General features: G+C 43.7%; 1 protein-coding gene across 1 annotated transcript in view; it reads left to right on the top strand.

Annotated features, from left to right (window-relative positions):
• The window catches only part of otofa (otoferlin a), an 81,845-nt gene that overhangs the window by 638 nt on the left and 54,577 nt on the right, over positions 1–26,630 (top strand). Inside the window, exon 2 of the mRNA XM_056581652.1 lies at positions 4,300–4,358. Coding sequence (XP_056437627.1) covers positions 4,354–4,358 — 5 coding nt within the window. The 5' untranslated portion in view covers positions 4,300–4,353. The remainder of the gene's footprint in view (positions 1–4,299; positions 4,359–26,630) is intronic.

Below are 26,630 nucleotides of genomic sequence, written 5' to 3'. Positions count from 1 at the left end.
AATGGCCTGCAATGTGTAAATGTATTGATTTAAAAAAATGTGTAGCTCTGTTTTTCCCTGCAGAACCCGGCACTGATTTTTTGCGTTCTCCTTCCTCGGTCATAACGTGGAGGCCATCTCTCTGGTTCTTACTGAATAGACCAGAATAATGTCAGAGCACCAGGGCTTCTCCAGCGATATACAAGAGAAATATGTCAATACGTTTATCTGTCTCTTCGATTGTGTGCATGAGCGTGCCTGTATGCGCGCGCGCGCGTGTGTGTATGTGTGTGTGTGTGTGTGTGTGTGTGTGTGTGTGTGTGTGTGTGTGTGTGTGTGTGTGTGTGTGTGTGTGAGAGAGAGTGTGTGTGTGTGTGTGTGTGTGTGTGTGTGTGTGTGTGTGTGTGTGTGTGTGTGTGAGAGTGTGTGTGTGTGTGTGTGCGTGCGTGCGTAATAGAGAGCGATAGGACGCAAGAGGGGAGGGGCAGTATTTCAGCACCTCGGAGAGCCCTATTGTTTGACACCAGAGAGGTGCAGCAACGGGCTACGGGCAGACTGACTAACTCAATTTCTCGATTTGTCACACACTGTTAAATCAAGAATCTACTCCCCCCCCCCTCCCCATCACGTCCTCGAACGGATTCCCCTCCCTACATGACGGCATCTAAGCATGTTGCTCGACGCTGTTATTTGCGCTCTTGAGTCTTGCTGTACATGGACCTCGTCATCCTTGTGTCCACATGTGAATGAATATTTTAGGATTTTCATCCTAGAAATGCGCTCTTCTGTTAGCTACTCTGTTCATTCATGAAACCAGAACACCATAAATAATGGAATTTAGCAATGAATTATTCAATGTGAATTGAATAAATAGAATTATACGAATATAAATTAACGGAAATAAGCTGTGCTGAGGATACTATACTACAATCTCACCGTATTATAGGGCAAGAGCGTTGACTTGAAGACTAGTATATACATATTTATTATATGGTTTATATAAGTGAAGGCCGAGCATAGTGAAGACAAAGCCAGCAATAAAACATTTAGTCACAAGGAGTCTGAAGTCTGCAAAATGAATGTTTTAGAAAATGAATAAATAAGAGGATAGCTGGTTGTTTTTAGAGTGTCTTGCCGGCCAGGTCTCTGCTCTGGAGACCACCATCAAAGCCTTTCCTCTGCACTTAGCACTAAGAGGGATTCCTGTGAGTGTGTGTGTGTGTGTGTGTGTGTGTGTGTGTGTGTGTGTGTGTGTGTGTGTGTGTGTGTGTGTGTGTGTGTGTGGTGTGTGTGTGTGTGTGTGTGTGTGTGTGTGTGTGTGTGTGTGTGTGTGTGTGTGTGTGTGTGTGTGTGTGTGCTTCTGCGGTCCGTCCATCTGTCCGTCCATTTGCGGATTTAGATATTCAGACGAAAATGAAAAAACGTGTCCAATTTGTATCCAAAAATATTACTTCTGTAGGACTTGAAGGGAACATGGAAAGTCTAACTTCAAGAATCTGTTGGGTCATAACTTTAGTGTTCAAAGGAAATTATTGTAGTTTGGTTAAGGCTAGGTTAGGCCATGTCTTTATTAGTGAATGCTTCTGATTGCAGTAAATCAAACTCACTGCTAAGGCATTTTAATTGGATTTTGCCTTCCCACGAGAAGATTTTAATCAGAGCATTCCTTTCAGTGTTATGAAAACATTAACAAAAAGTTAATTTTTCCGACATTGATTCTAATAGTTTAAAACAATATCTCAGAGGACTTACAGTAGATTGTGTCATGTGTGTATATATATATATATATATATATATAATCCAGTGAGCGTAACTAATTCAATTTTTTTTCGAAGATTTAATTAATTCAGACATCCAGAGTGTGCCTCACTTCGTCTCTCTGTTCATAGTCTTCATCCTGTTTCCTTGTCGCTCTCTGCTTGATGTCCTGAATCCTATGCCTTTCTTCAGAACTTTGTCTTCAGGCAATCTGTCTTATCTCTTAAAGTCATCGCCTGTCATGGCTCTGGGACTTATCTGTGGATTCCTCGTGGCCCTCATCAAACCGGATGCTGTATATAGACCATGTTATATAGTCTCTTCTCTGCGCCTTGGAAACTAGTCAAAGAGGAAGTACTGAAATAAAAAATGTAAGCCAAAGTGCTCAGCGCCGCAGGACGAAGACCTTGTATTGATGTTTGAAACGGCACCTTTCAGGGTTTAACCTTTGCCCGCTCCCCTGAAATCCCTTTGAAATGAAGGGGATTTAGAGAGCAGCCCTGGCCCACCCCTCTTCTCTTCTACAGCTTAATGGGGATTTCTCACAGGGCAATATGTCTACCACTCCACTCACTCATCATTATTATTTTTTCCCTATTTATTTTTTCCGTGTTTGTTATGTCTGCGGCCACCATCTCCAGACAGTTTATTTCTCCATCTGCCGGTCACCTGTACAGGGGATAGCCAAAGGGAAAGGGACCTGTCACATGGCTTACATAATGAGACGTATGCTTATGTAAACGTCTGTCTTTGCGAGGGCGAATGAACACAAGCGGGATGCCAAAGTCTCTGTGTGGGCACAGCCCGACAGAACACATTATACAGACTACTGCTAGAAATAAGCAGCTGATTAGGATTTCTTTGCTTTGTAAAAGAGGAGTTCTTGTGGGTTCAACCTTGACAGGAGAGAGGATGGGATCGAGGGGAATTCATTTCATTGAAGAGGCAAATCGGAATACAATTTTTCCTTTCAATGGGCCTCTTCCTCTTTCCGTCCCAAAACCTGGGCTTGAACCCGGCGATGCAATTACGTGGAGAAAAGGCTGGATTCAATACAGGGTCACTACAAAGGGGACTTTACCAACATGGTTGAGCCATGAAAAATTCTAGTAAACTCAACCACATATCAACAAAAAGTACCTAAGAACACCATTGTGCTTAAAGCACTCGTCGTTAAATCTGTATGTGTGGGGAGGGAAACCAAACAAACTGTAAAAGACAAAACAAAGGGCACAACAGCAGCCCTGACGCGCAAGGCAGTATGTATTCATTTCCTGTTTCATCAACTATCCCACTGACAGGTGCTGTTATGACCTTCTTTACGTGTGCATGCGTCTGTGGGCAGACCATGTGATAAACCAACGCCGGTTTCTATTTGCTCGTCTATTTGCATGTGCACCATTAAGGATCAGCTGTCAACATAAACCGAGCAAGGCATCAGCACCAACACAATGCCTTGGACATACAAAAGCAAACCACACACACACACGCGCGCACACGCACGCACGCACGCACGCACGCACGCACGCACGCACGCACGCACGCACGCACGCACGCACACACACACAGACGCACGCACGCACACACACACACACACACACACATACACACACACACACACACACACACACACACACACACACACACACACACCCACACACACACACACAACACACACACACACACACACACACACACACACACACATACACACACCCCTTAGTGCCCTACTTAATGTGCAATATATTGAAATATTGACAGTGTGATAACACAGGCGTTATTCGGATTGAATGCATATTGCAACATCACTTTTGTTCATTTATTTGAATGTTTATTGTCCTTATTTCCTGGGATATTCTCCCTCTCTCTCTCTCTCTCTCTCTCTCTCTCTCTCTCTCTCTCTCTCTCTCTCTCTCTCTCTCTCTCTCTCTCTCTCTCTCTCTCTCTCCCATACACACTACTTTCCATTTCAATGAACTCTGCAGAGTTTTTACAGAGTGGGGACTATTCTCTAAGAGGTAATAGAAAGTAAGGTGTTGGTTTTGTTTTAATTTCCCTTAATTTCTCTCTCTCTCTCTCTCTCTCTCTCTCTCTCTCTCTCTCTCTCTCTCTCTCTCTCTCTCTCTCTCTCTCTCTCTCTCTCTTCCTCTGTCTCTGTCTCTCTCTTCCTCTGTCTCTCTCTTTCTCTCTCTATATATCTCTCTGTCTCTCCCTCTCTCTCTTTTGCCCTGTCCTTTATCACTTCTTGTTTATCTTTTCTACCACATCCATGAATCATCCATGGCGGACTATCAGGGGAAACCCTGATGTACGCCACTGCTATCAACCCTGAACGGATGCAGACAGCGGCTCTAAAACAAAGTGGGCCTGTTTTGAGCATTTTGAACTTTTGAAAACCGGGGAAGTGAGCGTTGAGTGTAACAGCATCCCGGGGCTCCCTCAGCGCTAAACGCTTCGCCGCTCACACATCCGTCCAAGACAGCCGCTTCACATCCATTAACTGTAACGGCCTGCTTGCTGTCTGTTGAAACTCTTCTTAACCTCTTCTCCTGTGTCTCGCAGGGCTGTCCTTCTACAGCCGCGTGGTGGACAACTGTGACGAGGAGGCCCACTTTAATGAGGTCAGTGCCATGGGTTTCCCAACCCCCCTCCCCACCCCCCTTCCTCCCCCTGTAGGTCCCTTTTCCTCTCAATTGTAGATCAAAACATTTTTGATCTACAATTTTAATCATTGATTAAAAATGTTAAGGGAAAATCGCCTATTTCATGACCCACTGATAAATGGTTACTTATTTAAATGTCGAGGGCCCCGTCTAGGGCCCGCTCCGTCTCAGGGCACCCCGACCTGCCCTCACCTTTCTTCCCTTACCACACCGCTGGGGTTTGAGTCCCCATGTCCACAGCCAATGGTAGGCATCCTTCACCCAGGTACCTTACTTATGCTGACACGTGTCGGATCTCCCTGCGAGCAGCCGTGGCTAATAACGTCTGCTCGAAGACTAAACAGTGTGAACGAGTCACATTCACACCTCCTGTGGCATCTCCTAATGAGCCTGGCCCTCCTCCCCGAGGACGCCACTCCAGGGCTCGGGACGCTGGGAGAGGTAGGCCTGCATCAATGCGAGTCATTAAGTGTTCACTGTGGCGGGACTGAAGCCTAAATCACGCCACAGACACACACACACACACACACACACACACACACACACACACACACACACACACACACACACACACACCCACACACACACACACACACACACACACACACACACACCACATCACTGCCACTTTTGGTTTAGAGAGAGAGAGAGAGAGAGAGAGAGAGAGAGAGAGAGAGAGAGAGAGAGAGAGAGAGAGATAGAGAGAGAGAGAGAGAGAGAGAGAGAGAAGAGAGAGAGAGAGAGAAATTAAGGGAAATTAAAACAAAACCAACCCTTACTTTCTATTACCTCTTAGAGAATAGTCCCCACTCTGTAAAAACTCTGCAGAGTTCATTGAAATGGAAAGTAGTGTGTGTGGGTGTGTAGTTGGTGTGTATCCATCACTTTGAGGTTGATGAAAAAGCATTATTTTTTTCTGGATTAAGACGGTCGGAAAGAATTCAAAGGACGACGTAGCTGACGCCTTTGTTGTAGCGCTACTGATTCCAGCGGCTTTCTTCTGTGTAAGACCTCGGGAAACGCTTGAGCTACAGTCCCCCAGAGATCCCTGCTCTCAGGTGAGGACATTAAAGAAAGAGGAGTGAAGTACTACTGGGATTAAGAGGCGAGTCGGTTGCGATAGGTGGAGGGAGTTGGTGAAAGTGGGAGACATACAGTCCTCGGGGAAAGGCTGGTTAACTCTTGGCTAGAATTCTTCCACGAGCCCAACCAACCAGAGTTGTGATGCATCTTATCAAGACATGACACACATCAGCGCGTGCACACGTAGACACGCACGGACGCACACACACACACACACACACACACACACACACACACACACACACACACACACACACACAACACACACACACACACACACACACATTTTAGTCATTTATTTATGTTCACATTTTACAATAACAAATCTGAACACAAACACTGGTAGATGCACTCATCAAGCCCAGAATCTCTTTGACATGTCTGATCTCAGTCTATGGATACAGGAAGCAGCGTCTCCTCCATATGTGGCGGCTGCCTATTAATACAGATATGGAGCAGAATTTTGCAAGTGCTTTAGCTTTTGGCTTCGGAATTCCAGCCATCTGCAAACCCCTTATGACGAGTCTGTGGACATGGCCAAGGCTTCCAAATATAAACACAAGCAGTTTGCAGGTGTACCCCAGTTGTGCAATCTCATTTCTGAGAAGTTGGTATTTTGTAACCTTGGCAAGGAATGCCTCCTCCAGACTATAGTCAAACGTACAGCTTACTTCTAAGATGGTGACTTCTCTGCTTACCTCATCAACAACAATAACATCTGGTGTATTGGCTGTCACATTTGAAAAATAGTCAACTTCGTTATTGCACAGAGTGAACATGTCAGATGAAACCCTTGAATGGGTATATACTTTAACGGAGGAAGGTGGGGTATATAAAAGCATGTTCTTAACCAGTAAATCAACAATTCTATCATGTCTGGAAATACATGCCCTTGTATACATGGCAGCCATTCAGAATATGTGACAGTGATTCTATGGTTGAGTTGTCGTGGTGCAGACAATGAGGAGGAAATCTGTTAGGGTACCAAAGAGAGAGATTGAGTCTGGTTGGAAGAACTTGTAATCTGGCTTTAACTGCAAATGTAAGACACACACACACACACACAACACACACACACACACACACACACACACACACACACACACACACACACACACACACACACACACACACACACACACACACACACACACACTACATTTGAACGTTATTGTACATTATATCCAGCAAACAAAGAAAGGAAAGAAATCAGGAGCGGCAGAACGATGAATGTTCAGTCAGCAGAGCGAGCAGACGCCTGCTAGCTTCTGCTCCTTTTGATATCTCTGAAAACGTCTCGGAGACCTTGGAGCAAAATGCAAATGATATAAAAGATGATGCCATAGTCGGCGCGTGCTTGTTTCCAGTGTTGCTGGTATGAATCTCGGTGTTTGGAAGCCGAACTGATCCCATTGGACAGGCCTCTCGGCGGTTGGCTGGCCTGAGACCGGCCCTGTGCACGCCGGGTGCCGGGAAGGTCATTAACTTCAGTTAGCATCAACACAGCACACCGGCCAGCCCCACGCCCTGAGCACGGCTAGGACCTCCACTGTACAATCGGACCCCAGGGGCACCGATCAATTATCTGTGTGCGTGCGTGTGTATGTGTGTGTATTTGTGTGCGTTTGTCTGTGTGTGTGTGTGTGTGCGCGAGCGTGTGTGTGTGCGCGTGTGTGTGTGCATGTGTGTGCGTTTCTGTGTGTGTTTGTGTATCGGTGCTTGCCTGCACATGTGAGCAACCCCCATCCACAGCCAACTTAAGCCTTTCCCCATCACAGCCTCTACCATCCTCTAACATCTTCATCGCTCCTGACATGGTTTTTATGCCTCAGTTAGCCCAGCACAGTGCAGCTCAGCACAGGCCAGCAGAGTATCGGCCAGTCGAGCCTAGTGCAGCAGAGTAGAGACCAGTAGAGCCTAGTGCAGCACAGTAGAGACCAGTAGAGCCTAGTGCAGCACAGTGGAGACCAGTAAAGCCTAGTGCAGCACAGTAGAGACCAGTAGAGCCTAGTGCAGCAAAGTAGAGACCAGTAGAGCCTAGTGCAGCACAGTAGAGACCAGTAGAGCCTAGTGCAGCACAGTAGAGACCAGTAGAGCCTAGTGCAGCAGAGACCAGACCAGTAGAGCCTAGTGCAGCATAGACCAGACCAGTAGAGCCTAGTGCAGCAGAGTAGAAGCTAGTAGAGCACAGCTCAACTCTGCAGAGCCATCCAACTGAGAAATCTTAGCGGGAGGGGCGTGTGTCTGCTTTGCCTCTTATGGCCTCACAGGCTTTGAACTAGTGTGCAGCGGGAGACAAGCAGCCGAAACCCTATTCATTATTCATTTTTGTTCTCCTTTTCGCTAGGGGTTTCCCTTCCTTTGCCTACTCTTTATGCGTCTAGAGTCAGGAATGCAAAGCACGGCAAAATATCTAACCATAGGGTAGACATTGTTCTGATCTTCTCCGTGGAACAGCCCTGTGTGTTTGTTTGTGCATTGGTATGTGTTCATCTGTGATTGCGCTAGTAGCTGAATATGAGCATGCGTGTCGGAGTGTGAAGCTTGCGGCCACTCCGTGAGGAGATCTGAGCTTTACCGACACAGATTAATCCCCCCCAGCCCCCACACCCAACCTCCTTCTACTTTGAGTTTTCCAACTCCCACAAGCAACCACTGCAACTGGGGGAATTCTCACTGTTGATGTTTTAGTGAGAGCCTGAGATTACATCAGGCGCAAAGAGAAAACAGGGGGAAACACCCTTAACCATCTTAACCATCTTAACCATCTTAACCATCTTAACCATGCTCATGAGCCCAAAGCTGAGCGGTGGAGGAGAGTTCTGAGCGTTGGGCAGTGGCAATGATATGGGGGCTGGGGGTGGATGGGTAGGAAGAGGTTCTACAGAAAAATAATACAATAGAATATAAGATGAAGAGATTTACGGGAACAGTTCATTTTCTGGGACTGTAAACTTAGTTAAAAATTCAAAATTGTGAAATATGAACGTGAACTAGTTCATTTTAAAGTGGGTGAAATGAACTTTGAGCTAGCTCTTTTGAACAGTACACTTGCAAAACATTCCCCCCCCCCCTGCCCATCTCTCATCACTTCCCTGATTGCCTCGCTGGTCATTGGGGTTACAGGAAGCAACACTCCTGGTGTGAGTCATGTCTGCTTTCATTACCGGGGAGTTGTCTTTGTCTGCGTCCGCTCTGAGCCATTAGCCGTCTGTGTGCAGGGTGAAGGCTATGATTGCTGTGTGGTTGTGTGTGCAGGTGTCCTTAGGCAGGCATGCAGACATTTTGATTGGCTCGAAAAGATAAACACCCTACCAAATTTCTAACTTCATAAAAGTTAGTTAGTTATAACTTTTGTGTTAGAACAGACCTACCTTTTTAAGGTTAAAGTTAAAAAAGTAAAAAATGACTGATACCACAATTTGAGGCTCTTGCTAACCATCACTTTACATTCTAAATGGAGTAGTGTCCTCATGTTAAGTGGTGTTATTAAACAGGTATTTTTACAATAATCTGGTACGATGAGAGAGAGCGCAGGGTCCTAAGTATACACCAGTAAACTCCCTGGAGTATTGCTGGTAGCAAGCAATTTCTCAGAGATGTACTTTCCCCAAATGTGTCTCCCTATATTAAATGATTGTTTGTGGCTGGTTAGATTGGTTGTGGGTATTTCTTCCAAAGCCATCACTCTTATCTGAGTCCTTGTTTGCATGTTTAATGTTAACTGGGAAGATAAAAGAGAGACAATATTGGAAGGCAGTTTTTTGGAAACATATTGCATAGCATGCAAAGTTTTCGATGTAAATATGCCTTTTATAATCTCTCTCTCTCTCTCTCTCTCTCTCTCTCTCTCTCTCTCTCTCTCTCTCTCTCTCTCTCTCTCTCTCTCTCTCTCTCTCTCTCCCCCTTAAAAGTTTCTTCTTTAAAGCAATGAGCAACCTTGTCTCATTTTCTCCCTGCTAATGAGTTTTGTAACAGCCGACCGGAGTGCATCTTTCATTATCCCTTGGCCCCATCTGGTCCTGGCAGACAGCCACGCTCAGACACCTAATTGCAGTTTGGAGGAGACAGGGTCGAGAGTGGGACCAGCGTTGAAACGAGCCAGTAGGAGAACCCTACATGTGTGGACCTGCTGCTCTCTGCCCCGTCGATGGTGAAGACGCAGAGTGATTAAGCCGTCTGCTCCCTCAAATATTAGAAGGGAGATTCAATACAAATGAACCACAGCAAATATATTGTTTGAATGTTTATTTCAGGTACTGGTCTCGTGAAATGACATCATGTAGTACATTTAAATGGTCCAGCGACATATTCCTACTAATTCCAGATTTTTGCATTGTAGCATTCTTTTCTTTTGTGATATTTAATTTTTTAATTTTTTTTCGCATTGTAGCAGTTTCTTTTGTGATATTTATATATGAAGACATAATCTTCATCATCATCACCATCATGCTCAATCGGTCGCTTAACCAGACAGGTAGAACTGACGCAGTTAAAGGCTTCTAATACCGGGATAGCAGCTGTCCCTGTTACGGGTTTAAGTATGATGAAGCTGGTTAAAGGGGCGATATTATGCCACCAGGTGTGTGTGATTAGCCATTACAAGCTGGTTGAAAATTGTAATTTTCCTGTTTTCACGACTGGGCGTGTCCACCTAGCATCTAGATGTACACTGCATAGATCAGTCCACCAGCATACCGAAAAAAAGGCAGATTTTCAAACGGCTTGTAATGGCTAATCACACTCACACCTGGTGGCATAATATCACCTCTTTAAGTGTCGATTGGGATCATTCGAACAGGCCTAATAAGAGATGGCAGATTGTGTCATGTACACAGTGCACAGTAAAAATTGCTGGGTTAAAAAATAACCCAACCTTAACCCAGCTACTGGGTCACTATTGGACAGAACACATGCTGGGTTGATTTGACCCAAGTGCTGGGTTACATCTTTTAACCCAGAATGCTGGGTTGTTAATTTGACCCAATCTAGTGGGAGTCAAATTAACTATATTGCTGTGTTAAATACTACCCATTAACTGGGTTGTTTTTAATCTCATAGCCTTGCTCTCTCTCTATATCTAATATTTATATTTAGTTATTTTTGCATGTGTGTTATATTTTCATACGTACATTTAGTATACAGATACAAATATAAAATATAAACAAAATATAATAATGTAAAATAATTTCACATAATCATACAAACACAATTAGACCACTGTAAGTGTGCATTTTTGAAAGTATTTTACAGCCTCCCTCAAACATGCTTGACTTGTCTTAAAATCATCTCCGAGGCACAGAATATGAGGACTTGGCTGACTCCTCTCAGATTGATGAATGTACTCCACCATGTTGGTCCCCACCTGTTAATTAAACATCAATCAGTTAATGTTGTTTGTATGATTTGTACACTGGTAAAGCAAAACGTACAGGTTGCAAGTCCATGACCATAACAGGTAGCCCGCGAGTTCACCCAGCTATTAGCGCTACGGCTAGCTAGCGAGTCAACCGTAGCTACTCACCAGCTAACTGTTGCATACTAACTTTATGGGTAGCTAGCTAGCAAGCTAACTGTTAGTGAGACATTAAAGGACAATTCCGGCATTTTGAACATTGAGCCCCCTTTCTGGTTTGTCTAGGATGAAATAGAGTGGTTAACACCGACATTTTGAATATTGGTCCTGTCTCGGGGTATTTGGCTAATTTCGAAACGCCCCTGCCTGCTTCACAACAGTTGGCTATGGGCATTCACAAACCTACCCTAAACGTTCGTTTTCAGAACGTTTTTTTTTCACCGAGTGGTTAGTGGTGTTCGAGGATGTTCCTAATCAAGTGTCATAGCAAATACAGTTTCTGTCGTGTTTTATTTGTCATTTTGTAAATCCATTGAAACAGAAACCGGACCGGAACCAGAACCGGAAAGGCGGGCTGGTTGTAGTCTTTTCGCTCGGTTCTAGCCCTACTGTTGAGACGGAGAAACTGAGCGAAAAGACTACAACCAGCCCCCCTTTCCGTTTCCGGTTCGAAATTAGCCAAATACCCGAGACAGGACTAATATTAAAAATTTCGGCGTTAACCACTCTATTTCATCATAGACAAACCAGAAACCAACATACGGGAATTGTCCTTCAATACAATTTAAACATTAAACCAGGAGACGCTAAACATTAAATACAATATAAAAAAATAAGGGTTGTTAAAGCAGTTCAGTCTTGCAGGCCAGCCAATAAATGCTGATTTAAATCTTGGATTTAATATGAATCTGTTCGTTTATTTCAAAGTTAAATTGTGAAGTGATGTAAAGTTCATGCTGTTACCAAAACTCATTGAAAATATAAGTAAATAAGTATTCACATTTAACCTACCATGAAATCCTGCTGCCTGCCGTTGGTCTGGTCTGACCACAAAGCAATGTCCAGAATGTTCCACAACCACCGCGGAAAGATGGAATAGCCGGAAAATTAACAGCTGGTTCAAAATAACCCAACAAGATAATCACCATGCGAATTAGCCCCTTACCCTGCACAAACAACCCAGTGGTGTGTTCACAGTGCCCCAAACAACCCAGAATTTTGACCCAGCATAAATAACCCAGCAATGTGTTTACAAAAATAACCCCGGACTTTTTACTGACGCTGAAACTAAGGATATTGGTTTGAAATCTCTGCAGAACAGACCCTTGTGGGTGTTTTGAGGAGCAAGGAGAGGGTGGTGCTGAAGTAATTGATGGTGCGAGAAGGTGAAATGAAAGAAATGGAGCATAAAGCGGAAGAGCGCAAAGCGGGTGGGGGTGAGCGTGGGGGAGGGAGAGGGCGGCGCTGACAGCCTGATCAGATGGAACCAGTGCAATGGGGGTGAGCGTGGGGGAGGGAGAGGGCGGCACTGACAGCCTGATCAGATGGAACCAGTGCAATGGGGGTGAGCGTGGGGGAGGGAGAGGGCGGCACTGACAGCCTGATCAGATGGAACCAGTGCAATGGGGGTGAGCGTGGGGGAGGGAGAAGGCTTGGTGGGTGCATGGTCACGGAGGATTTTTCCAGGAGCCTGCGGCTTTTCAGATATGACACTCACACTCACTTAATCATACATATCGCTTTCAAAGAATCTGTGAGATGAACTTCATCACGTCGTTGATTCAGCAAATTCTTGAAGACCAAACGATGAGTTGGAGCGCCCCGGTGGTTCACTGGATAAAGGGTGTACCACTAAAGGCTCAGTCCTGACCGCAGCTTCCCGGGCGTTAGATTTCAGCTTATTTCTAAACTGTTGTTATAGACTCTGCATTGTGTATTTTTCGACATAGTAGTAATTCTTGAAGTGGAGATCAAAGCAACTTGACAGGTTGGATAAGAGTGTTGAATAGACGGTTTATCCCAAGATGTAATACAGTGAGATATAGACTTAGGTTGAATAATCTATCGTGTATGCGGTCGAGGAGCAGTTTCGAGACGTGTTCCTTGGCTGTCTATCCCCCTTTTCACCGAACCAAAGGGTTGGGCCGAGTATTATAATAAAGAAACGTGAATAACAGGAGAACAGAAGCAGTCTCACCCTTGATAAGGTATGGCCCTGGCTATGTCCCAGACGACCAGGTTGGTTCATCCTTGTTGAGACATACTGAATGGCAAAATGTTGGAAATAACACCTTGTATCAGTGTGAGAGGCACTGGCCTGTTCCTAGACTAGAAATGTGAACACAGAGAGACACTAAAATACACCACCATTCTACACAGGTTTGATTCCTGCCCGTGGTCCTTTGCTGCAACTCCTCCCCTCTCTCTCTCTCCCATACCTTCCTGTCAATCTCACTCTATCATAAAGAATCAACATGCAAAAAAAAAGAAGATGAGTCCAAACTGAGGCAGAGCGAGACGGAGAAGGACAGAACCGAGGGCAGTAGTACAATAGAAGATAACGTAATGAACCTCCTCTCCCTGCATCAGAATGGAAAACTACTGCAGAGCGAACGAACTGAAGACGGGATATTTCTGTTCTTACATGAATAAGGAAGACAAACAAAGAAAGGTTTTGAGGTTGCCCTTTGAAAGAAGGGCAATATGACTAAAGCTGCCTAACCAGTAAATCACAGATGTTTAATTTCAACAATCTGGAGAACTGAGGTGAGCCTTATGTTCTGTTTAACCTGGCCTGTTGAAGGAGTAACAAACCGTTGTGGTGCTTGAAATATACATTTTATGTAATCCTTTCACATATATGAACCCCCATTCGATGAGAGAAGAAACAAGATACAATGTAAAGAAACAACGTGAGTGACAATAAACACATGGCGTAACAAATAATAAAAATACATTTGATTTATATATCGCTTTTCTAGGTACTCAACAACGCTTTACAGAGCGAACACAAATAGAAATTCATTGAATAAGAATGAATATAAATAAGTAGATAACAAAAGAGGAAGGGGAGGGAAGGGAAATAAGTTATGTGGTGAAAGGTTTTGAGAGCCTGTTTAAATGATGGGAGGGTGTTAGCCTGTCTGATGTGGTTGTGGAGGGAGTTCAAGAGGGAGGGTGCGGCCACAGAGAAAGCCCAGGTCTGAAGCTGAGTCCTGTGGGTTCTGAGTGTGTTTGAATCCACGGACCTGAGGCAACAGGTAGACGTGTGGTGGAGGAGGAGGTCAGAGATGTAGGGCGGGGCCAGATTATTTATGATGGTGATTAATATTTGGCGGCTTGAGGTTGGAGGATGCGGGCAGCGCAGTTTATTGAAGATTTTGTTCGGTGAGCCATAGAGGATGTGGTTGCAGTAGTCGAGTCTGGAGGTTATGAGGGCATGGATGAGGGTTTGAGGAGCGGCAGAGGACAGGGAGGGCTAGAGGCGGGCAACGCTCCTGAGGTGGAAGAAGGCATTTTTTGCGACCTAGCCGACGTGAGGTAGAAACGAGAGAGTGGGGTCAAAGACGATTCCAAGGATGTGGACCTGGGTGGAGGGGGTGACGAGGGAGACATCGATGGGGGGGAAGGGGGGGGGGGGGGGGTGGGGTGTGGGGAAGAGTTTGAGCCGATGATGAGCATATCAGATTTATTGCAGTTTTTTATTACCCAGGGTATAACCTCTTTCCTATTTTATATACAGCATGTTTTAGATACATAACTTAAAGCATAGAGAAGAGAAGAGTAGACCTGGATCTGTGTTGGAGAGGGCTGGAGATACCAGGGAGAGTGAATAGGTCCAACAGAAATTTATAATTAATGATTGCTGCCCTGGACTTTCTCTTCGACCATTTTAGGAGAAAGACTCCTACACACATACATGTACGCACACACACCGCCACACACACACATGCACACGCACTAGATGCAACGTGCACACACAAACACAATTCACCTCAAACATGAATCCAGAAGCACGTAGGCAGAAACAGGTACACCATACACTTGAAAAGCAAAAAATAAATCCTCCCTATGTTGCTTTTTCGCTTAAAGGGATACTTCACCCATTTAGAACCGGCGTTCTATCATTATAAAATCGCGATTGTAAATATAAATAATATATAAATAAATATCAGTCTAAACCAGTATCACCCTTGGCCCATTTTTTTCTCATCTAATTTTCTCCCGAAATGACGTCAAATGACGCGTTTGACGTCATTTCGGGAGAAAACCGTCTGTCCCGCTAGAGGGCAGAGGTACTACAACACACTTTTGGTGGCAAATTTTTCCACCAATAAGGAATGAGAGGGGGCGGGAGCTTGCGTACTGAGGGGGAATGAGGGGGAATGAGGGGGACGGGAGACCGACAGGTGGGCGGGGCATCGAGCGCAATGCACTGTGGTATTTGGAGGTTTCCTTACTTTGAGCCAGAGAGACCATGAAAACACTCTTTCTGCCTTTTTTCAGGCTAGGATGAACCGATTTCAATTTTTTCTTCACATTCATAATACATTGAATTATATAATTCATAAAACCTTCATATTCCCACCGGTGAAGTATCTCTTTAAGGTACCGGAACGGATTTAGTCTAAAACCCGTTTGTCACTTTCTCTATCTGCTTCATGTCTTCCTATTTTATTACTTTGCAGCTCATAACTGCTCTGTGTATTATATCGAGACCAGAGGTGTTCAGAGGTGGCGTTGCTACGCCTCCAACCCCCGTATACTCCCACTAAGAGCTCCGCATGCGAGACCAGGCAGATGGTTAATTACTGTCTCGATGCAGCCTATTTACTCTCTTAGTGTGTTGGCGTATGTGAGTGCGCCCCTGTGAACCGGCTTCATAATACATCCTCGCAGGCATCTTATTCCTGTCCTCCGCCATGGCACTCACGTGATGCATCATCAGAGGAGGGTGGAGGAGGAGGTGTGGGTGACCCAGCAGCGGACGCTGCCTCCCGAGGAAGTGGGGGCTACAGTACCTAGCACCTCAAGTCTTCTGAAGATAGCCCCGTGTGACCATGCTGATGCCACAAGGTCACATGATAGACACCGGTAGAGACACTCGGTCACAGTACTGTACCAGGTTGTGGAGAGATTGGCAATTACTGAACTGGTTCTGAAGAGACGTTCCTGTCACAAAGGGTCAAAAGCCGGATAGACGGAAACAGAACAATTAAAGCTGGTATAGGCAATTTCTTTTCAAAACCAAAATATGCATAATTGTTGAATTCTCTTTAAATCCTGACAGCAATCAATATATCAAATCAAGATTACAGCAAAAAAAAAAGACGGTATCTGTGGTTGTTGAAGGCCTGTAGTAAGCCAGACTAATTATTTAATTCAACCCTAATAAAATGATTCGATGGCTTACCTGTCTGTCTACCTACCTACCCGGCTACCTGCCCGCACTCTAGCCTGCACTCATTGTGCATGACCCAAGTCCTCAACAAGGCTTGGCAGAACATCCTGTTTCTCACTACAAAACAGTCTGGCAAGTCAACAGTCTCAACAGTCAATTCGAGTTTTCTGAACAACATCAGGCCTCTGCCATATTCGGAAAATTGCCCAGCCAAGATATTTAATGCACAATGCAAACTTGGATATGTTGATGGTCTGACTAGGATATTCTGAAACACCCATGTTCCTACAGTGAGCGCAGTGTGAATTCTTCCTCATTAGAATTTCAGTGGTCAATGTAACTAGTGTGTGTTTGGCGATGAGAGGTTGCTGTTGATTTTGCATTAATTCGGTAAAAATAAAATGAGGATTGGAAGGAAATATCGTAACTTGGAGAAAATAAAAATATCTATGTATATATTCACTTATTCTCTTGTTCTTATGGCTCACAATAACAAAAACAAATATAACCGCACGCGGTGATTAACAGGGTCCGAGCAAAATATAATTATGAAGGAAAGATGTTCCACTTAAAGCAATACTGTGCCTCAGCTTTCAGGTGAGCTGCGGAGCAATGGCCGAATGTCATGTTCAGCTTGTTCATAATGCTCTAATCGGGATTAAAACTAAGGATCCCCTGTACAAATCATTATCCCATTGAGCCACTTATAATCCTGAACTGCAGCCTCATTCACATGGTCAACATTTCTATTGATAAGCACACAACATCCAGAAAACTCAAAGCACACATTTCTCAAGTGTTCTTCAAATCATATACCTGAAAAATCTTTGAAATTCTGGGGAAATTAAACATTTGTAGTCAAGAACACTAACGGAAGAAGTATAAATATGGTAAATTATGAAGGAAAAATGGTTAATGAAAAGTTCCCTTTAATGCCATACTGTGTCTTGGCAGTCAGATTCTTGGAAACGAATGAGCCGGAATGTTGATTGCCTGATGAATTTCAGGTGCTGTTCAATGTTGTGTTTCTTAAATGTGTGGCGATGACAGAATGTCATATTCAGCCTGTTCATAATGCTCTAATAAGTATTCAAACTCTCAACCTAAGGACACGGCATTATCCCGTTGAGCCACTGACATTCCTGAACTACGTGCAGCCTCATTCACTTGGTGAAGACTGTGGACGTTTGGCTTTTCTATGAAATTGTAGGAAAAGTAAACATTTATAGAGCAGAAGACCAAGGTGAAAAAGATGCATCTGATTTTAAAGATTAGTATGATGAAAGAATTTTGAGTCTAGGTCAATCTCGTAAGGAGAAATATTTTTTTAAATAGCGCCACCTTTGCACCTTTACAAACCTAAACACCCATGACCTAAATAGACACACATGAACATGTCAAGTGCAGGTCTTGTGTGATCGTACCCGGCAGCATACAGTATGTGTTAATCTCTGCACAGGGGCCTTAGGAATGGATACAGAGTGTCACTGTGGATCCCATCTGCTCCTCCTCCCATGGTCTCCATTGTCCTAGTTTTAAATCAAATCAAAAGGGCCAGGTACTACTGCACCTCCCTCCCAGCTGCTGCTGCTGTGTGCACTCATCCGTGGAGCATTAACGCCATGCTGGGCCCACAGCCTGCTCCAGGCTGCTTAAAAGGCAAAAGCAATTTAGCAGTACGAACATAAAAAGAGGACGTTTTTACAGTTGCAATGCTGTGTGATATGGTTGCTTGGAAGCTAAGCTTTGTGGGGCCCATTCAAATGAAACATAAAAGGGGTCAGGCTATTTTTTACTTTTGTATAGGCCTACAGTGTATACCTAGGGGAGGTTGGGGGCAGCCATGTATTATCTACTGAGCTATAAAGATGGTCAGTAGAAAGGCCTAAAGTAGCCAAGAGAGAAACTTGGTTAAGACTTTCAGTTACAATAATCTTCTGCATGTTGAATTTCTCGTGTCAAATTGACCCCAAACGTCAAAGTTGGACGTTTATTTGAACATAATAGGAGGGTTAAACGTTTGTAGACGGGCCTGACTATCAAACGTGATATCCAACCTTAACGACAGAATAGGTTGTTTGCATAGCTCATCCAAAACGACCCATATCGAAAGCCCCCTATTGAAACAGCAATACGTCAAGGTTTACTGATGCCAAAATAAAATGGATGACATTTGCTTTAATCTAAAATAAATGCGAAATCTTTAGATAGTTTCAGTATTAAATTGCATTTTGATAACTTTCCAGGGATAAATGTGCTTTATGTTTTCGTAATCTTCAGTCAGTGAATGTATAGGATGTTAAATATGTTAGTTAATGCAACGTTTTCTATCGTTGCCATGTTGATTCATATTGATGCTGCGATCCCTGAAACCACTCAGCTTGCATGTTGTTCCTGGCATCTGAAATGGTTTGACCGCGTCTTGGACAGCAATCTCTTTCAGTTAACATTCATCTGTATTGCTGTAATGCTGTATTGCTGCAATGCTGTATTCATTTGTATCAATGTCTTTCTGTTGTCATCTGTGTGTTTTGCTCATAAGTGCTATTTTATGTAACTGATGATGTTCTTCAAATGACTTTTTAAGAGTGACCCAGGGATGACATTTGTTATTCTATTTTGGGATGGACTAGGACGACATGCTCTTGTGGTGGAGTTTATCTTGGCTTTGCCTCACCGAAAATCCATGCAGATGCTTCATTTTATTCATTCATTTTGTTTAAAAGGATAATTAAATGAATGTCACTTTAAACGTTTTTCAAGCTGTTATATTATAAGGGCATTACGATAATGCCCTACAGAGCTTAACTAATTATGTGACTTATGGGGTCGACTATTTATTTTTTGTTACATAAATAGTCCTGAACGTAACAGCTCAGATGACTACAGAACGAAAAGACATTGAATCAAACTAGATGCAAGCTGCACCCATATGAGTCACCATGGGCACGATAGGAATATTTACTTTAACCTAAACATATCAATTCACTGACTGAAGATTACGACAACAAAATCCACATTATCGCTAGAAATGTTTTCAAAACGTTTCTTAATGCTGAAATTCTGTAAAATGTTGATTTTAAATCATTTTGTTTTGGCAAGAGTACCTTGACACACGTGACATATTGCGGTTTCGATAAGGGGCTAAAACGTTCATATGGTTAGTTTTGGAGCCTAGGGGGACTATTTTTATTGTTTATCAACACGGCGGATAAGCTCGCTGGAAGATAGCAAAAAGAAAATTTGTTTGACCAGTTGCCATGGTTATCTTTGTGTCGTTAATTTGCAGTTGCGGTGTTAATTAGCAATTTTGTCAGCTTACTTTTACATTCAACTGTAATCAGAAAACGCGGTTATATGGTATAGACCCTGTAGTATCTGTGGTATAAAGGTTGGGACGAATTTCGAATTATATATGTACACTTTATGTTGAAAGTATAGACCGTTGCGATTTTCATTGTAATGAACTTCCGTCAAGTTGGAAAGAAATTGGCAGATTCAGAGTTTGAATAGCGCGGTGACTAGTCTTCACAACGAGAGCTGGTAGGTTGTGAAAAATGAATTAAACTGTAATCAGACAATGCTATCATATGCTATAGACCCGTCCTAGAGTATCTGTGGCATAAAGGTTGGGTCGAATTTCGAATTATAAATGTGTACACTTTGGGCCCTATCTTGCATCCGGCGCAATTTACTTAATCACTGGCGCATGTGTCGTTACTAGTTTGCAACTGGCGCAGAGCGTTCTTTCCCTCCTGCGCCACGCGTCGGTAAATTAGGGAATGATCTGGCGCCCCAAGGATCGGCTCGGCGAAAGGAGGAGGCGCATGCATAATGTTGCTTGTGCACATCGCGCATACACTTTGCTTCTCTCATCTACCTAGCCACACATTTTTTGTAAATTATTTGGGAAAGAACAGCTGATACCGTGTACTTTTAAATCAATGCATCTGCAAACACCGTACAGCAAACACATATTTTCTTGACACAGACATCGTGTACATGCCCATGAACTTTTAGGATTGAAGAGTATTTGATCGTGAGAAAACATTGTTTTACCGCGAGTGAGTGTTAAAAATAATTTATGAATGCGGGCGTGCGTGTGTGACTACAAAAATCCTACATGTAACTTCAGCAACCCTAGTTACTTACAGAAAAACACAAAAGTATAATACGATTCACAAAAACAAAGATAATATTTTTGTGGACGTCACATTAGCTCTCTGGCTCAGAGGACTAGAATACCTCCCGTTGCCAAGTCGTAGCTACGGTCCGTCCTATTTATGTGAAAAACGTTATTTTTGGATTGTAAAAAGCATGAAAATATAAATGAATGATCTTAATTTATTTTCCTTGGCAAGTGACCCCCGTAGTCTGGTGAATCAGGCAGCAGGGGGCCAATGAGCTCCTAAATTACCCCTGGCTTCCCTCCGGTCTCCCTCCGCTCGCTTCCTACCGGGGATGAATCTCCAAACCCTCCTCAATCTCAGGATCGCTGCGACACGGGTCCATGCTGAGATCTTTAGGAGGCAGAAATCTACAGCATGTGAAATGAAAGGCATGATATGATAACTCGACAGCTTTATGCTTCTACGGCTGCTAGCGCTAACGTGCAAAGGGAAAAGTAATGGATTTTGAAAGCATCTTTATTTTTCATCTGAATGTTTTTAATGATCATCATCTTTTAGCGACACAAATAGGCTATTCCCCATGATCAATGATTGGACTGTGGTTTGACTGGCTCTCAGTGTAGGGAAGATTATGTCATTGTATTATTATTACATTTTAATGGATGGTAAAATAATATTACAGCTGTGTATTTTCTACAAAGTGGCTAAATTGAAATCCATATTAGAGTACACAATTATGCTATTTGTCAGTGGTTTACTTTGATACTTATGAGAGGAAAGTGATTTATTTTCATGTCCATGCGACAAAGAGATACAAAGAGATGAATGTTAGCTGAAAGAGATTGCTGTCCAAGACGCGGTCAAATTATTTCAGATGCCAGGAATTCAAGACTAAATAAGTAGTAATCAACCCTAAACACAACTGTACAATCCACATCACATTGCAATTGTCTTGAAACTAATGTCCATAAAGGTTAGTTTCAAAATAAGAATATTGAAGTTGGCCTGGCACATATTAATATGTGTCCACAAACTGTATTATAAACATTAGTGAGTGCTTATACGACTTCTATCTTTCTTATTCCCCTTTATCTCATTGCTAATCAAAAGTACTGCAGTATAAATGTCTTTTAGGGGCAACCATATACCAACAAAAAAAATCGATTTAGTTAAAAATTCGAAGGGCAAAAGCTGGAAACCCCCCCCCGGCAGCCACACACACCCACCCCACACACACCAAGAAAAACAATTTCATTTATTTCTCTTTCCTACTTTCGCATGGCCGACCGGCAGCAGACTGGCTGGCAACGAGATATTGTAGGTAGCAAGTGTTGACTACAGCAAGGGTCTTCACCACGGTAGGCGTGAAAAAGCAATCAAGATAATTCCATCCAACAACAGCTGACATGCAGCCTCTGTCTATCCATCCATCACAGTTGGGGAGCTATCAAAAAGACACAGGGCTTGTGCCATGTCCAATGAAGTGCACTGTGCAGTCTTTGGTTTGGGCACGCGGAGCTTGTTCAAATTGAGTGAATTGGCGACGGCCCACAGAGAACCACCGGGCCAGGCTATGAGTGAACTTTTCCATCACAGCTTTAAGCAGGAAATGAAAGAAGTTTAGACGGGATAAATAGGACGGACCTGTCATGAGCCACCACGCTATAGGAAAGAACGAACCGGTTGGCCTTCTATGACTAACAGAGGGGCGGCCTAAGTGAATGGGCAGGATGAACCTGTACAATCAACTGGGGACCAGCTTTTCTTCTCTTTAATACTTCTTTCTTTTTTCTTATTTGTATTTGTGTGTTTGTGTGCGTTTTTCGTGTGTCTATAGAGTGGGTTCCTGCATGTTTGTTTGTGTAGGTGTTTGCGTGCGTGTATGGGGATCATTTTTTGCGTGTGCCCGACATGCTCACAATACTATGTTGATGGTCCACTCCCATACAAATGCTGGTGGGTGTGGTGTGTGTGTGTTTGTGTGGTGTTCCCCTTACATCGTGTCATGCGTGCCTGTCCAGTGAAAATATGATCAATGATTGGTATGGCTTGCCCACGGAATATATTTGAAATCCAAACAGGATTAATTGTTTGATGCTTTGTTTGCATGGCACCTATTTTTATCACTGCTCACAGCTGTCCCCTCAGAGCAGACTAGTAGAGCCCTGATAACACTGATCTCCAGGACATGGCTTAATGGCTTTATAACCTATAGTTACTGGTCATAAAGAAGGGGATTACTACTTGAATGTTTATAATAATCTCAGGTGAAGTGTCTTTTGGCTCTGGAGCTATACAGCGATGCTAGGATAATGCTATGTTTGATTAGTATCAAATATGCTATGATAAATGTAAGTCGTTAAGGTAGGACAGACAGCATTGGACCTTAAAACATACTTACTCAAAATGGTGTCGTTCAAATAAATGGTTAAAAATAAACATAGATGAAAAATGTAAGTTTGTCATTGGAAATGCAGTTAATCTGCTAATATGTAAATTGTAATGTGTATTCATTAGATATATGGCATTTAGTCAATATATATATTTTTTAATATCACATCATTACCATTCATTATTCATGCATGGGGGCCCCTGGTCAGAATGAAAGTGTACAAATATAAATTTGTAAACATTTTAGTGCTTAGCCACATTCGATAAAAAAGATACGAATTATTGTTTGCCTATGATGAGAGGATGGTCAGATCAGGCTAAATTCTGAAATGCATCACCTGGAAAAATTCCGGTCCCCTCCCTCAGACCGATCCCAGCCTCTTCTCCCCAGCCTCCAAATCTGTGTAGTATGGCTATTGCAGCCGACAACTCATCGTAGATTCCACGTTGGTCTGGGGAAGCTTCGTGTCATTTTCTTCACTCACACAGGCTGATCAACGGCCTAGTTAAACTGACTGTCTTGCCGTCACTTCCCTGTCGTCATTGTGTTAAACCAGCCAATAGCGCGCTAAGGGAAACAGCCAGCTCTTGAAACATATCGGAAGCAGAAAGAAATGTATTGCTCTTTTCCAGAGTCTCTGGTGGCAGGGTTAAAGACTAAAAACCGCCGCATAAGGGGCGGGGCTACCCCTTCTAACCAAAACACGCGACCAGTTCACTTTGCGTCCTGTCCTGCTAGCCGGCACGGTAAGATGGCGGGTGTCCGGGCAGGTAGACCGTAGTATTTGTAGACGAACAGGAATGCCCATCCAATCATGTTATTATGGCTGAATGGAAAATGACAGGCCGTCGACCTAACCACAGATACAGGATTTTTTTGTGCCATCTTGGCAATAATATTGATTTATTTGATCGCTGTCAGGATTAAACAGATTGGACAAAGAGATTTTTTTGCTAAAATAAATTGGCAGTACCATCCTAAAATTGTTTCTTAATCCGTCTATAACAGCTTTTTGAGCCTTGACCTTTGTGACAGGGAACGTCTCCTTCAGACCAGTTCTACATGCTAGCCAATCTCTCCATGTCTGACTTGCCACATGTTACTGTGATTGAGTGTCTCTATTGGTGTTTATCAGTAATACTATGTTTCATTCTTCTTCCAATAACTGCCCCCACCACTGACTGACACGCAAACACACATCCAAAGGGGGGCACACCCTCACGAGCAGGGTTGAGAGTGTGTAAATAATTCAGGAGTGGTCGTAAACTGTGTTGTCCTCACACCTGGTCCCAAGGGCCAGTGGAACCGATACCTCTCCCTGGCTGTGAGGAGGGGGTATAGAAACACACAACACGCTTAGAACACAACTGGGATGAGCTGGCTTGTATTACATAACACTGGCACATACAATGCCAGTCCATCTCCCAGCTGGCAAAATTTACACACACAATTTATCACTCATTTCCTCTATTGTCCCTGGTCTGACGGTCCGTGGCCGCTCAGACAAGCTGCTCGATTCCTGTTCTCATCCTTATTACAGGTATTGATTGAACAACTCCAAGAGGGAAGCAGCCACTGGCTTACAGTTGTTGAATTGTTACAAAATTGCTGTGACACATTCTTTCCTAGATAAGTTATCAAATAGCGTACTGGGCGGTCTGAGGGAACCGAGGCCCACTTGGTGTGTACAAAAGACCAAAAAATGATGAGGGTGAAGGGGAGGTGCAAATCCCACTGATCCAAGTTCTGGGAAGGTTTCCTGTGAGGGGTTATATACCCCGGAGGCCGGTTGGACGTCAAGGGGAAAAGGGGTGGGACAGGGTAGGCAGCACACACAACAGGTCCCTCTTCTGTGGTGTCCCTCTTCTTTGTATTTCTTAAAGCTTTGGCTCCTCTTCAAGGCCGCTCACCGTTCTCTCTTGGGCTGTTCCCGTCCTCCCTGAGGGGAGAGGTTGTGTCCTTGGCCTTGTGGCTAGGGACGTTGGCTTGTAGCCCCTAATGGCTGGCAGGAGTGTCAACCATTGCAAACCATGCAGGACTGACTGGACAATACTGGACAATACAGATTGTCAATAACTTCTCCCAGTTTGTCTCTCTGAGGCAGAGGGCCAGGGGTTTGATCCCCTTCTCCCCTTATGGAGGGTCTGGGGCATCTAGGCACTCCACAGTACGCAACACAACAAATTATAGACATTTTATTTTCTCTACTTCAGTTGCAAGTATGTTGGAAGGACAGATGTAATGCTTTTGTAAGGGGGGGAATTGCTATTGTTTTGAAGCATGTTTATGAAATTGTATCAATACGGCCAATTTGGCTCAGCGTGTGTGAAGCCCATGTGGAAATACTTCCTAGAAAGTTTCCTGTGGATTACGAAGTTTAATTGTACATCACTGGAACATTATGTTTTATAAATGGCTATTTACAGCTGCAGGCTGCGGGGACATTGAGGACCAATGGATGAATGCAGTGGTGATGTGTTTTCCACAACAAAACAGAACCGGACTTGAACAAAAACTGATAGGTCACGTGCGCAAAAGCGCCGTTTGCTTCAAATGTGTTTGGAATGGTTTACAGTTAACCCGGTCCCTGTGAGTTTGTGACAGTTTGAATACTTGCCGTGGGTATTTTGGAAGCCTTCGCAGTGCTTTCTCTCCATTTTATCTTCCCGTATGAGCATTGGGGGTTTTCTTTGACTCTGCATCCCACTGAAGGAAGATAAGCTGGTGTATAATTCATGCAGAGCGCTCAACCAAAGCTCCTTTCCTGTCCGCCTCCGTATCTTCGCTTCTCCCTCACTGTTTTTAGTTTTTTCCTCAACTCTCTCTTTTACTTTCAGCCAATTTATTTCTTGCTTTCATTTGTGGTACATTTTCCATTCTTTATTTTTTACTTTTTGCCAAGCTCGGTCCATGTCATGCATATAGTAAATTGTCTAGTCCATTAAAATGCATAAAGGACGTCTAACGTGTCTTGTCACAAGTCAAGAGTTTTACAACTTTAAATCGCCAGATACGCAGAGCTGGTTTTAAAAAAGCTGTCAATGTTTCTTCAATCATTTTCTACATCCTTTGTTTCACAATCCTATGCATAATCCCTACATTTTGAGGAATTTCAATCAGATGATTAATTAGTATGCAGTAGGTATTCAATGCAAACTTATTGCATGCAAAGGATCAAATATGCCATCTGGATGGATACTTTGAGCAGGTTAATAGAAGCTTGTATTGTCGGAGTGAGGATCATCCCGAGCAAACAGCTCAATGTAATGGAGAAGAAGGAAGTAGGAAATCATTCTGGAGTGGGGAGAGCTGATGCTAAACACACGCTCTATCAAAATATTAACACACTTTCTCAAGCTACATTTGTCTTTATTGATATACCTGTGTGTGTGTGTGTGTGTGTTTGTGTGTGTGTGTGTGTGTGTGTGTGTGTGTGTGTGTGTGTGTGTGTGTGTGTGTGTGTGTGTGTGTGTGTGTGTGTGTGTGTGTGTGTGTGTGTGTGTGTGTGTGTGTGTGCGTGCGTGTGCTCACAAGTTGGTGTCGATCTGTGCATTAGGTGAGCCTGGTCATTGCATTGTACGGTCCATCAGAACCTTTCCTCTGCCAATAGAAGCTCAATCACGTCCCAGTCTGGTGTCCATTTCCCTTCGACACCCTTCTCAAAAACAGATTAGCGTCTGCTTCCCAGCAGGAGCGCTGCCTCCAGGAGATACGGAGCTCTGGAGCCATTTCTACATCCTCAAGGCCTCTTCTCCGGCTCATACACAACACTCCTCCTCCTCATACACAACACTCCTCCTCCTCATACACAACAACTCCTCCTCCTCATACACACACTCCTCCTCCTCATACCAACACTCCTCCTCCT

Source organism: Gadus chalcogrammus, chromosome 21 (genome assembly GCF_026213295.1).
Source record: "Gadus chalcogrammus isolate NIFS_2021 chromosome 21, NIFS_Gcha_1.0, whole genome shotgun sequence".
NCBI lineage: Eukaryota > Metazoa > Chordata > Actinopteri > Gadiformes > Gadidae > Gadus > Gadus chalcogrammus.
The sequence above is the reverse complement of the archived record's forward strand: the minus strand, read 5'-3'. Positions and strand labels throughout refer to the sequence as shown.